The sequence below is a fragment of the Felis catus genome, chromosome D4, assembly GCF_018350175.1.
Source record: "Felis catus isolate Fca126 chromosome D4, F.catus_Fca126_mat1.0, whole genome shotgun sequence".
Lineage (NCBI taxonomy): Eukaryota > Metazoa > Chordata > Mammalia > Carnivora > Felidae > Felis > Felis catus.
In genome coordinates, this window is record NC_058380.1 from 94,723,938 (window position 1) to 94,737,454 (window position 13,517).

The 13,517-nt window shown below is 49.0% G+C and overlaps 1 protein-coding gene across 4 annotated transcripts in view; it reads left to right on the plus strand.

Moving 5' to 3' along the window:
• Nucleotides 1–13,517, plus strand: part of LOC101087791 (ABO, alpha 1-3-N-acetylgalactosaminyltransferase and alpha 1-3-galactosyltransferase) — a 45,129-nt gene that overhangs the window by 12,412 nt on the left and 19,200 nt on the right. For 2 of the 4 annotated variants that reach the window (XM_045042764.1, XM_019816747.3), the window contains one exon: nucleotides 6,968–7,658. The exons of the other annotated variants lie outside the window; for them this stretch is intronic. In XM_045042764.1, the coding sequence (XP_044898699.1) occupies nucleotides 6,968–7,655 (688 nt within the window). In that variant the 3' untranslated portion in view covers nucleotides 7,656–7,658. Of the gene's footprint in view, nucleotides 1–6,967; nucleotides 7,659–13,517 lie in introns of those variants that run through there. 4 annotated transcript variants of the gene reach the window in all.

Genomic DNA, 13,517 nt, shown 5'->3' on the forward strand with positions numbered 1-13,517 from the left:
TGACTCTTTGGCTCAGGTCATGATCTCACAGCACCTGGGTCTGAGCTCCGAGTTGGGCTCTGCCCTGATAGTGTGGAGCCTGCTTGGTATTCTCTCTCTCCTTCTCTCTCTCTGGCCCTCCCCTGCTCGCTCTCTCTCTCTCTCTCTCTCTCTCTCTCTCTCTCTCTCTCAGAATAAATAAACTTAAAGAAAAAAATAGGTAGGTAAGATCTTGGCAGCTGTGCGGAGAAGGACACGTGCCCAGGCTAAACCAGGAAGCCAAGCCCCAGGTAGGGGGCACTCCTCACCAGATGTCTCTCTTTGCCAGGATGGGGTGCTCACAGGAGGAGGGGGAGGCGTGGGTGGCTTTGTGGGCAGGTGAACCTGGTGGGATTTGCACGGGCCACCAGGCACACCCCTGCTCAAAATAACAGCCCCACACCCGAGAGTCGTCTGCTCCAGAAGTGACCGTATCAACCATTCAGAGGCCTGGCAGCCACTGCTGACCACTTAGCGGGACTAACCCTGTGACCCAAACCCATGAGCAGGTGCTCGGCTGCCCCGATGCGTTCCCCTGGGAGGCTGACTGAGGCTTGGCGTCCCAGTTAGCCGGAGCAGGCTTACTGTGCAGTGGAGTCGGACCTGAAGGCTCCAACCTGCATTTACGGCTTTGGGGCTAGCTTGTTTGCTTCAGAAACCGGCTCGTGTTTCACATCCGGCACCTTCGCCGGCATGTGTCGGGCGCCTTTGCACGTCGGCACACACAGACCTTCCTCATTCTTTCGAACGGCTGCCCACTCTTACTCCAGAGCCACTGCATTCCCCGCTTGAGCTGACCGTTCCGGAGAGCTGCCTCAGGCAGCACCCTTGCAGACAACCTCGCATCGCGAAACTTTTCAGTTGCGAGGCCGAGTTGCGAAAACGTCACAGTGAACGTGTGTCTGCCCACCACCCGGACTCCGCCGCTAATGTTCTTGTTTTTCCCCTTCTCACTTTGCCTGGTTTTATTGGGATATAATCAATATATAACATCGTCTCGATGTAGAGCGTACAACATAATTGTCTGATGTGTGTATGTGTCGTGAAACGATCACCCCAGGAGGGCCTACTCTCGGCAACTTTCAAATATGCGATACGGTATGTCAGCTGCAGTGGCCATGCTGTGCGCTCCGTTCCCACAACTGATTTATCTTATGTCTGGAAATCCGTACCTTTCGACCACCTTCACCGCTTTCCCCAGTCCTGCACCTCTTGCCCCTGGTAACCACTTATTGTCTGTTTCTATGGATTCGGGGTTTTTTGTTTTTGTTTTTGTTATTTAAAGACTCCACATATAAGTGGGATCACACAGTACTTATCTGTCTCTCTCTGACTTATTTCACTTACATAATGGCTTCGAGTGTCAACCATGTTGTTGCAAATGGCAGGATTCCTTCCTTCTTTTTCTTTTTTCTTTCTTTCTTTCTTTCTTTCTTTCTTTCTTTCTTTCTTTCTTTCTTTCTTCTTTCTTTCTTTTTCTTTCTTGCTGAGTAATATATATATATCTCACACTTTCTTTATCCAGCCATCTGTTGGTGGACACTTGGGTTGTTTCTCTGTCCAGGCTGTTGTAAATACTGCTGCAGTGAATGTGGGAGGGCAGGTATCTCTTCAAGATACTGATTTAGGGGCACCTGGGTGGCTCAGTCCATTGAGCATCAGTCACCTAAAATGATTGCTGAGTGTCCCAGGGTCATGGGATGGAGCCCCTCATTAGGCTCTGAGCTGAGTGTGAGTGTGGAGCCTGCTTGGGGTTCTCTCTCTCTCTCTCTCTCTGTCTCTCTCTCTCTCTTCCTCTCCCTCTCCCTCTTAAAAAAAAACCTTAAAAAGGGATATTGGGGTGCCTGTGTAGCTCAGTCAGTTGAGTGTCTGACTTTGGCTCAGGTCATGATCTCACAGTTCGTGAGTTCGAGCCCCACATTGGGCTTGCTGCTGTGGGCCTGTCAGTGCGGAGCCCCCTTCGGATCCTCTGTCCCCCGTTCTCTCTTCCCCTCCCCTGCTTGTGCTCTTTTTCTCAAAAACGAAATAAAACATTTTTTAAAAAATTAAAAAAGATACTGATTTAATTTCCTATCTTTACCCCCATCTCTATCATCTATCTCTTTCTACATCTCCAGAAGTGGGATTGCTGGATTGTAGGGTAGTTCTGTTTTTTATTTTTATTTTTTTTTAACGTTTATTTATTTTTGAGACAGGGAGAGACAGAGCATGAATGGGGGAGGGTCAGAGAGAGAGGGAGACACAGAATCTGAAACAGGCTCCAGGCTCTGAGCTGTCGACACAGAGCCCGACACGGGGCTCGAACTCACGGACCGTGAGATCATGACCTGAGCCGAAGTCGGACGCTTAACCGACCGAGCCACCCGGGCGCCCCTGGGTAGTTCTGTTTTTAACTTTGCAGGGGCCTCCCTACCATCTTCCGACAGTGCACAAATGTGCCCTTTTCTCCACATGCTCTCGGGCACTTGTGTCTCTTGTCTTCCTGAGATGAGCCTTCTAACGGGTGTGAAGGGATGCCTCATTATGGTTTTGATTCGTGTTTCTCTGATGATGAGTAATGTGGAGCACCTTTTCATGTACCCGTTGGCCATTTGAATATTTTCTTTTGTATGATTTCAATCTTCTTAAGTTTGCTAAGATTTGTTTGTGGCCTAACATATGGTCTATCCTAGAAAATGTTTCATGTGCCCTTGAGAAGAACATATGTTCTGCCATTATTAGATGGAATGTTCTATGTTGTCTGTTAGGTCCATTTGGTCTATAGTCTTGTTCAAATATGCTGCTCCCTTACCGATTCTCTGTCTAGGTGACCTACCCATTTTTGAAAGTGGCTTATTAAAGTCAGCCATCAATATCGTATTGCTGTTTATCTCTCCTTTTAGTTGTGTTAGTATTGGCTTTATGTGTTTAACTGCTCTGATGTTGTTGAGTGCATGAATGTTTACAATTGTTATATCTTCTTAATGGATTGACCCCTTTATCATTATAGAATAACCTTCTTTGTCTTCTTTGATCATTTTTAGCTTAAAGCCTACTTTGTGTGATATAAATATATCTTCCCGTCTTTCTTTCAGTCAGTTTGCTTGAAATATCTTTTTCTATTCCTTCACTCTTGGTCTGGTCTCTAAAGCTAGAGTAGGTCTCTTTTAGGCAGACTATTGTTGGATCTTTGAAAAACTTTTTTTTAATCCATGTAGCCATTCGACATCTTTTGAGTGGAGAATCCTTTTACCGTTTAAAAAAGGTAATTCTTGAGAGGTCAGGACTTCCTGTTGCCATTTTGTTCATTGTTTTCTGACTGTTCCGTGGACTCTCTGTTGCTTGCTTCCTCTCTTGCTGCCTTCTTTTGTGGCTGGATGACTTTTCACCGGTAGCTTTGACTCCTTTACTATTCCTGGTAGTGTATCCACTACAGATTTTCCCTCTGCGGGTAGTAAGGCTTACATAAAATATTTTCTGTTTATAACAACCTCTTTTATGCTGATAACAACTTAATTTCAATAGCTTCTATAAACAATACTTTTACTTCTCTCTCTGTGTCTCACATTTTAGGTGATTGGTGCTACAATTCACATATTTTTAAATATTGTTTACATAAACAGATTAGTGTATTCATGCTTAGATTTTTTATGTTTGTTCTTTTAACTCTTAGAGTTGTAAGTGATTTATGCACCGCCATTACATCTGACCTTGACTGTATGTTTACCATGACCAGTGGATTTTATCAATATATTAAAATTTTTTTTTCAACATTTATTTATTTTTGGGACAGAGAGAGACAGAGCATGAACGGGGGAGGGGCAGAGAGAGAGGGAGACACAGAATCGGAAACAGGCTCCAGGCTCCGAGCCATCAGCCCAGAGCCCGACGCGGGGCTCGAACTCACGGACCGCGAGATCGTGACCTGGCTGAAGTCGGACGCTTAACCGACTGCGCCACCCAGGCGCCCCAATGTTTTTATCATATTAGTCAGCATCTTCTTCCTTCTGCTGGAAGAGTGATGCCCTGTAGCATTTCTTGTAAGGTGGCTCTACTGGTGATGAAACCCCTTAGCTTTTGTTTGGGAACGCTTTCTCTCTCCTTCATTTCTGGAAATCAGCTTTGCTGGGTGTCGTATTCTTTCAACATTTTGACTGTATCATCCCTCTCTCTCGTGGTCTGCACAGTTTCAGGCGTCACATGCTCTTCCCATTGACCCACCCAGGCACCCTCCTTATCTTTGACTGTTGACAACTTAATGATAACGCATCTCTCCGTAGCCCTTTTCAGATTCAACCTATTTGGGGTCCTTTGAGCCTCATGAATCCAGATGTCCGGGTCTCTCATTTGGGAAGTTTTCAGCCATTATTGTTGTAAATGTATTTCCTGCCCATTTCTCTTTCTCTCCTCCCTCTGGGATTCCCATCATGCACATATTATTTCTTTTTATGGTTTCCCATAAGTCCATAAGCTTCACAATTAACATTTTATTGTACTTGCATGATCAGTAATCTACTCATCTGGTCATCCTTCTGTCCATCTATCCATTCATAGTTGCTTTTGCCATGTGGGAAGGTAAATCTGGGACATCAGCACACTCGCCCTAAATACTTCTCTGTGCATGTCATTAACTAGAGCTTGAGATGTGTTTATGGTTTTTCTTCTTCCCAGGCAAAATGTACATACACGAATTCCCTGGGTTTTGGCGAATACATATCGTTGTGGAACCCAAATTCTTTCTACGTATACAGTGTTCCCATCACCCCCAGAACATTCCATCGTGCCCCTTTCCGGCCAACCCCTCCCCCTACAGCCTCTCCTGCGGCGTCGCTTGTCCTGATTCTTTTCTACTCTAAGATTATGTTTGCCTCCTGGAGCCCTAAAGCATATCCTGCTTTGTGCTGCCTTTTCTGAGCATCGTAATTTTGAGATTTAGCCGTGATTTTGCGTGAACCGGTAGCCCTTTCTCGCTGCTTAGCGTTCTGTGGGGTGGGCGCACCACAGTTGCCTACTGCACTTTCTGTTTTGACGGACACCTGCTTCCAGGGCTTGGACACTATAAGTAAATATGAATTATGTCGGACAGACCTTTTGCAGACACGCAATCTACCTTTTCTCCATCGAATATCTAGGAGTAGAACCGCTCAGTCTTAGGCAAGAGACGGCTTTCCTTTTGTAAAGAACCACTCCACACGTTTTTCCGGTTTCACGCCCCCACTCACAATACACGGAAACTCCGGCTGCTCTACCTGCCTCACCAGCATCTGATGGCGTGAGTCACCCGTGAACTTTTATACCTGGGTCCTTATACTCACATACGAGTAGATCTGCGGCATAGGGTCCGGGCAGTGGAATCGGGGGAAGAATATACACATTTAAAGTTTGAGCGTATTTTCTCCTATGCCCTCCGAAAGGGTTATACAAATGGTTACTCGACCCAGGGGTACATGAGAGTGCCTGCCTTCCCGTGCTCTCAGCCACACCGACGTATTCACTTACTCATCTGTTAAAAAAGACCTTTACTGAGCAGTTATGACGTGTCCACAATAGAGGTAAGGTAGTTTCCCAAGCAGACACAGGCCTACTTTCATGGAGCTACGTTCTAGACGGAAAGAACACGTAAAGATGGAAAAGACGGGAGAAGTAAAACACAAATACAAAATATGTCATGGTGGTGATAGGGGCTCTAAAAGAATACCTAAGGCTGGGTAAGGGGTGGAGAGGGATGTATCTTCATATTTATTTGTGTATCTATCTGCTCTTTCTTATTGGGTTATAATTTCCACGTTGTAAAATGTACACTCGTTCAAGGGCATAGCCTGCAGCATCCCCTCCCTCTCCCCACCGCCTCATGCATCTGCGTTGATGCTAGCAGGGAGACCTATGAGGCATATGCAGTTCTGGGCATTGGTCAAGGAATAGAAGCTATTATAGGGGGCGAGCACTGCAGGGAACAGGGCCCCAGCCCCAGGGAACAGGCAGTGTGAGGGCCCAGAGGAGCATGCCTGGCCTGTGTCGGGAACATCAAGTAGCCAGCCTGCCCGGACAAAAAGGTGGACAAGAGGAGAAGGAGACCACATCAGAGGCGGGCCTTGTAGGGTCTGGAGGACCACTGTAGTGTCCTGAATTCGTTTTTAGTTTTTCTTAAGGACAAGGAACGATTTGAGGGTCGTGGGTTGGAGAAATCCATCATCTGGACATTATCTATCATTTGAACTTTTGCCAGCCTTGTGGACTAAGAAAATACCTTGTGGTTGAGCCTATCTGCTCAATACCCAAGCAGTCTGAAGGCCTCCTTTTACTATCCAGTTGAGATACATGGTCTTTAGCTAGTCTAGTAGATTGGCTATGGTTTTATTTTTATCTTTCAATTAAAAAAAATTTTTAATATCTTAAAATTTAAAATATTAGACACAGGATCGGAAGACACAGAATCGGAAGCAGGCTCCAGGCTCTGACCTGTCAGCACAGAGCCCGACGCGGGGCTCGAACTCACGAGCTGAGATCATAACCTGAGCTGAAGTCCGACGCTCAACCGACTGAGCCACTCAGGCGCCCCCCATATCTTTTGATTTTTAATCATGGTAAAATGCACAGAACATTGACCATCTTAACTATTTGTAAGCGTGCGTTTCGGTGGTGTTAAGTGTTCACATTGTGGGGCAACCATCCCCAACATCCGTCTTCAGATGCAAACCTGAAATTCTGTGCCCATTGAACACTAGCTCCCCATTCCCCCCTCCTCCAGCCTCTGGCAACCACCCTTCTGCTGTCTGTTCCTATGAACTTGCCTCTTCTGGACACCTCTGTCAAGTAGATTGACTTTTGCAATTGGCTTATTTCACTTAGCATGATGTCCTCAAGGGATGGCCATGGTATTATAAGCTGGTTTTGCCTAAGTCTGTTTTTCTGCTGCTGTTTGATTGTGTTTAACACCCACCGTCTCTCCTGGGGTGCTTGTTGGTCTTAGATACGTGGTCTTCCTGGAGCTGTTCCTGCAGACGGCGGAGAAGCACTTCATGGTGGGACACAAGGTCACCTACTACGTGTTCACCGACCGGCCGGGGGATGTGCCCCGCGTGCCCCTCGGGGAAGGGAGGCAGGTGGTGGTCCTGGAGGTCCGGAACTACTCGCGCTGGCAGGACGTGTCCATGCACCACATGGAGATGATCAGCAACTTCTCCCGGCGGCGTTTCCTCCACGAGGTGGACTATCTGGTGTGCGTGGACGTGGACATGAGGTTCCGCGACCACGTGGGCGTGGAGATCCTGTCCCCGCTCTTCGGCACCCTGCACCCCGGCTTCTACGGGGCGGCCCGCGAGGCCTTCACCTACGAGCGCCGGCCGCAGTCCCAGGCGCACATCCCCAGGGACGAGGGTGACTTTTACTACGCGGGAGGCTTTTTCGGGGGGTCGGTGGCCGAGGTCCTGCGGCTCACGTCGGCCTGTCACCAGGCCATGGTGGTCGACCGGGCCCACGGCATCGAGGCGGTGTGGCACGACGAGAGCCACCTGAACAGGTACCTGCTCTACCACAAGCCCACCAAGGTGCTGTCCCCCGAGTACCTGTGGGACGAACATATGCTGCAGAAGCCACCTTTCCTCCGGAAGCTGCGCTTCGTGGCGGTGCCCAAGAATCACGCAGAAATCCGGCACTGATGGGCCGGGGGGGGGGGGTGGTGGGGCGGGGTGCTCCAGGAGGTCTCCCTGCAAGGCTGCGGCTGGCCTTAGCGGGTCTTCCGCTGGGAAAGGGATCGGCCACAGCTCTGGTGGCGAATGAGTCCCCGTGCCTCAGTTTCCTCTTCTGGAGAGACTCCCACTACCCACCAAGCACACACGGCTCTAGTTTTTCATCTCTCCCTAATCCTGCCTCGTATTTAAAGTCGGCTCACCCATGGGGCGCCTGGGTGGCGCAGTCGGTTAAGCGTCCGACTTCAGCCAGGTCACGATCTCGCGGTCCGTGAGTTCGAGCCCCGCGTCGGGCTCTGGGCTGATGGCTCAGAGCCTGGAGCCTGTTTCCGATTCTGTGTCTCCCTCTCTCTCTGCCCCTCCCCCGTTCATGCTCTGTCTCTCTCTGTCCCAAAAATAAATAAACGTTGAAAAAAATAAATAAATAAATAAAGTCGGCTCACCCTTCGTGGTGCCGGTAAGGTCCCCTTCCCCGACGAGGTTTCTTTGTCTCTTCCTCCTGCGGTTGAGGCCCGCTGCTCCCCGCTCCGCCTTTCTAGCGCTGTGTCCTTCCGGCTCCATCTGCCATCCCGCCCCTATTTCCAACTGGCCTTGCCCATTACGGTGTGAGCTCCTGGGCCGAGAGGCTGAGATCTCTCCGCCTTTGTCCAGGTCACTTCCTACCACAGGGCCTTGTGCCCGGAGACTCCCAAAACAGGTTCACATTTGAGTTTAAGTGACCCGTAAAAACCCAGGACACCGTGTGCTGAGACGGTGGGCGAGGCCCAGCCGGGGAGCACGTTTCCGGGTTTGGTCTGGGTCGGTTGGCGGCTTGCGGCTTTGGGTTGTTGGGCTTTTTCTTCTAGGGTTTCTGGCAGTTTGTCACATGCTTTTGCTCTTACTGCTTTTCTCTGACACACGTTAAAAACGCCTTCTTCCGGTTTTTACGTGGCCGCTTCAACTCTTTCAGCGTAGGCAAATTTAAGAGATCGCCCCCTGCTTTGAAATCGTGAAGATAGTCTCTTGTTATCTTCCAAACACTTAATGTTTTTGCCTCACACTTGAACCGTTAATCTACCAAAAGTGACCTGTGTGTGCTTTTAACGGAAGGGCTCAATTTAATGTGGCTTTCTCTGGATAACCGTCACCCGAGCACCGCTTAGTGAACACGTGTTTGAAAACCTACCGGAAAGTTCTTCTCCCTGACATGCACTGTCATCGGCCTCATGTTGGCAGCTGTCCTTCTGTGCCGGCTCCGTTAGGGTCTCTCTATTCTGTTGCATTTGATGCGGTTTTGGCGTGGTGGGGGTCTGGAGCCGATAGCCGAGAAAGAATTCTTGTGTCTTTGGTGCTTAAAGGTGATTTCATCAAAGCACAGGGACCGGGCCCGTGGGCGGGAGGAGCTGCCCTAGGGTTGTGAGGAGTGACTGGTTATACACTACAGAGTTGGGGGAGGCCAAGGCAAAAGGAAGCCTCCAGAAGGAGTTTCTCACGGTAAAGAGGACTCCTAGGATAACTGAGGCCTGGCTGTTGTCACCCTGAGGTGGTTTTTCCTCTAGTAAGTCAGTAACATGAAGACAGTAGGGAGTTCCTGGAGGAATGTTCTACTCTGCTTGCCTCAGGAGGCTGCGGGTTATAAAGAAATTTAATGTTAAAAAAAAAAAAGAAATTTAATGTTATTTGCATTTCCGTCTTCTCTTTGTTCCCCACATCCCTACGGAGGAGAGGGTGGGTGATGTTGGGGCTCCAGGAAACTGAGTCTATGGGTTTCTGGAGGTTAAGCTATTGAGAAGATTGCCTTTTGGGGGGCTGCCTGGGTGGCTCGGTCGGTTAAGCTTGTGACTTCAGCTCAGGTTGTGATCTCACAGTTAGTGAGTTCGAGCCCCGCGTTGGGTTCCGCACTGACAGTGCGGAGCCTGCTTGGGATTCTCTCCCCTTCTCTCTGCCCCTCCCGCACATGTTCTCTCTCTCTCTCTCCCTCAAAATAAATAAACATTGAAAAGAAAAGATTGCCCTTGTACTTTATGCAGACACGTACGAACTGATGATGACTGTGATGTCTATCAGCCAGCCTTTGGTTTTTCCCTTTCCTTTCTTCTTGGGCAGGCAGGAGAGCCTGAGGAACGTCACACGCGTCCCGCCTGGGGGCAGGGGGTCGCTGGTGGGGTGTCGGCCTGCCTGATGCTCCCTCGGCACATCGGCCGGCGGGTCTGTCCTCGTGGCGCCGGCCACCATCTTACTCGTTCTGGGCCTAGAAACAGGTCTCGGTATCTGGCCCTGCTGCCTTTCCATCTTTAGTCTTCTGTCACATGGCACCGAGGAGCCTGCTGGAGGTTTCCTCAGAACCGGGGTAAAAATATCTTGTCGATATCGGAGATCCCACCCTGTGAGCAAAGCTCTCGGTTTACTCAGTCCTTCAGTCTTTCAACAGAACTTCGTAATTTTCTCCGTAAAGGTCTTGCAAATCTGTTTTTCAAGACTCGGAGCTAGGTGCTAGGTTTTTTTTCCCCCAACATTTTGTTTTTTTGAACTTAAAACATACAGGGGCGCCTGGGGGGCTCAGTCAGTTAAGCCTCCGACGTCAGCTCAGGTCATGGTCTCGTGGTTGGTGGATTTAAGCCCCACATCAGGGGCGCCTGGGAGGCTCAGTGGGTTAAGTGTTCGACTTCAGCTCAGGTCACGATCGCACAGTTTGTGAGTTCGAGCCCCGCGTCGGGCTCTGTGCTGATGGCTCAGAGCCTGGAGCCTGCCTCGGATTCTGTGTCTTCTCCTGTCTCTGTCCCTCCCCTGCTCATGCTCTGTCTCTCTGTCTCTCAATGGTAAATAAACATTTTAAAAAATTAAAAAAAGACTTGAAACATACAAAAAATTTTTAAAGAATCACACAGCAAACGCTCCTGTACCTACCACGTAGATGTCACTGTGAACACGGTGCCGTGATTCTACCGCTCACAGAGTGAAAAAGGTCTTTAGCTGCCTCCGTTTTGACCTCAGACTCTCTGGTTGGGTTCTTCTTCCCAGCTGGTCTCCTGGCTCAGGCAGAAGACCCTGAGGAGAACACTTCCCCTGACGGGATCTGAAACTACGCCCTCAATGAGGGGTGCCTCCAGCCAGCAAGACCCTGCTTGTCATTGACTCCAGGGACTGGGGCCGACTTGGCCTTCCCTGGCCACCTGCACGGACCCAGCCACCTTTGCCCCACCCTTTGCTCTCATAGGCCTGGAACTGTTTCTGGCACTCTGGAGACAGCCTTTGAGATGCGCCAGTCCGCTCTTCCCGGTGCTGGCCTCGCCGAGAGAAGGAACTTTCTTGTTCCACTTGCCACTCATTTCTCTGCCTTTGGATTTCGTCAGCGGCCAGTGGCCCAACCTGGTCAGTTTGGGGCCCCCAGAGCCAGAGCTCTTGCACCCCTGTGCCCCGGCTATCATATGTCATCCATGCACCTGTCCGTGCCTCCATCCATCCATCAGTTCATTTAAATTTTTATTCTACATTTAAAAACAACTTGCAGAGGGGCGCCTGGGTGGCTCAGTCGTTAAGCATCTGACTTTGGCTCAGGTCACGATCTCACGGCTCGTGGGTTTGAGCCTTGGTGTCGGGCTCTCTGCTGTTAGCACAGAGCCCACTTCAGATCCTCTGTCTCCCTCTCTCTACCCTTCCCCCTTTCACACACACACACACACACACACACTCTCTCTCTCTCTCTCTCAAAAAAATAAACATTAAAAATTAATTAATTAATTAATTAATTAATTAAAAAAATAGTAACTTGCAAAGGCACGTGGGTGGCTCAGTGAGTTAAGCATCCGACTCTGGATTTGGGCTCAGGTCATGATCTCACAGTTTGTGAGATCGAGCCCTCTGTCGGGCTCTGCAGTGACAGCTCAGAGCCTGCTTGGGATTCTCTCTCTCCCTGTCTCTGCCCCTCCCCTGTTCTCTCTCTCTCTCTCTCTCTCTCTCTCTCTGAAAACTAAATAAACATTTGGGGCGCCTGGGTGGCTCAGTCGGTTGAGCATCCGACTTCTGCTCAGCTCATGATCTCGTGGTCCATGAGTTCGAGCCCCACGTCAGGATCTGTGCTGACAGCTCGGGGCCTGGAGCCTGCTTTGGATTCTGTGTCTCCCTCTCTCTCTGCCCCTCCCTCTCCCATACTCTGTCTCTCTCTCTGTCAAAAGTAAACAAACAATAAAAAAAATTACAAAAAAGAAAAGCAAAAAAATAATAATAAAAATTTAAACAATTAAAATTGCAGGTTTCAGTATCTGTTGCTTCAAACACTCAAGCGTATGTACTATGAATTAGAGCTCAGTCTGTACCTAGAGTCCTTTTTGAAATTAAAACTTACGTGTGGTAAAGATGTGAAGTGTACCATGTAGTGAGTTTGACAAAGGCCTACTCCTGTGTCCCACCAGCCCAACTGAAATAGACCACCAGTATCACTCCGGAAACTTCCTTTTCCAGTCAATTCCTGCTCCCAGTCCCCAGAGGCAACCGCTGGTGTGACTTTTTTTCACCATAGGTTAGTTTTGCCTTTATATAAATGGTATCACAGAATCCTAATTGCATTTATCTATTGACATTTTAGCCATAATTCTTTGCTTTTTTTTTTTTAAGTGCTGTTCCAGGGATCACAGGATCCATTCTGAACTTTTCGCGACTCGCTTCGAGTTAGTATTGTACCGTTTCACTTTGCAATTGCGTGTGCCCATTTACTGCCTCCGTGTCCTAGAGGACACGTGTCCTGTTGTTGTCGCGTATGTTACACTACACGCTACAGAACCCAAACTATGGTGTCATAACTCTTGCTTAAAAGACTCACATGTACTCTTAAGAAATTAAGACTATATGGGGCGCCTGGGTGGCGCAGTCGGTTAAGCATCCAACTTCAGCCAGGTCACGATCTCGCGGTCCGTGAGTTCGAGCCCCGCGTCGGGCTCTGGGCTGATGGCTCGGAGCCTGGAGCCTGTTTCCGATTCAGTGTCTCCCTCTCTCTCTGCCCCTCCCCCGTTCATGCTCTGTCTCTCTCTGTCCCAAAAATAAATAAAAACGTTGAAAAGAAAAAAAAAATTAAAAAAAAAAAAAGAAATTAAGACTATAGATGGTCCTTTTCTACGTATCCAGGTACCTGCCATTTCTGGTGCTCCCCCCCCCCCCCCCACGTATTCAAGTTTCAATCTCGTGCCATGTTCCTTCAGCCTGAAAATTTTCCTTCGGCATTATTTTTTAAGGAGGCTCCACGCCCGACATGGGGCTCGAACCTCTGACCCCGAGATCGAGAGTCACACGCTCCACCGACTGAGCCAGCCAGGCGCCCTGCTTCAGCAGTTCCCGTAGCGCAGGTTTGCTGCCAATACGTTCTCATTGTTATGCCTTATCTGAATACACCTTTTTTTTTTTTTTTTAAGTTTCTTTCTTTATTTTGAGAGAGAGAGAATCCCAGGCAGGATCTGTGCTGTCGCGCAGAGCCCGCCGTGTGGCTCCCGTCCCATGAACCATGAGATCACGACCTGAGCTGAAATCAAGAGTCAGATGCTCAACTGACTGAGCTCTCCCAGGAGCCCCTGGATGCATCTTTGCTCTGAGGACAGTGCTATACCACACAGAGTATTCTGGGTCGGCAGGGTTTTTTTCTTTCGGCCCTTTACAGGTGCCGGTTCACCGTCTTCTGACCTCCATGCTTCTGATAAGCGAATGCTGTTTGTTTGTTTGCTCTTTTCTCGTACGTGTTTTTTTTCTTCGCCTTTTTTTAAGACTTAGAAAAAAAAACCCCACCTCTGGAATCATCCATTTGATTGTGTCCAGGTGTGTGTGTGTGTGTGTGGTTTCACTCTGCTGATGGCCAGCTGAGCTCCC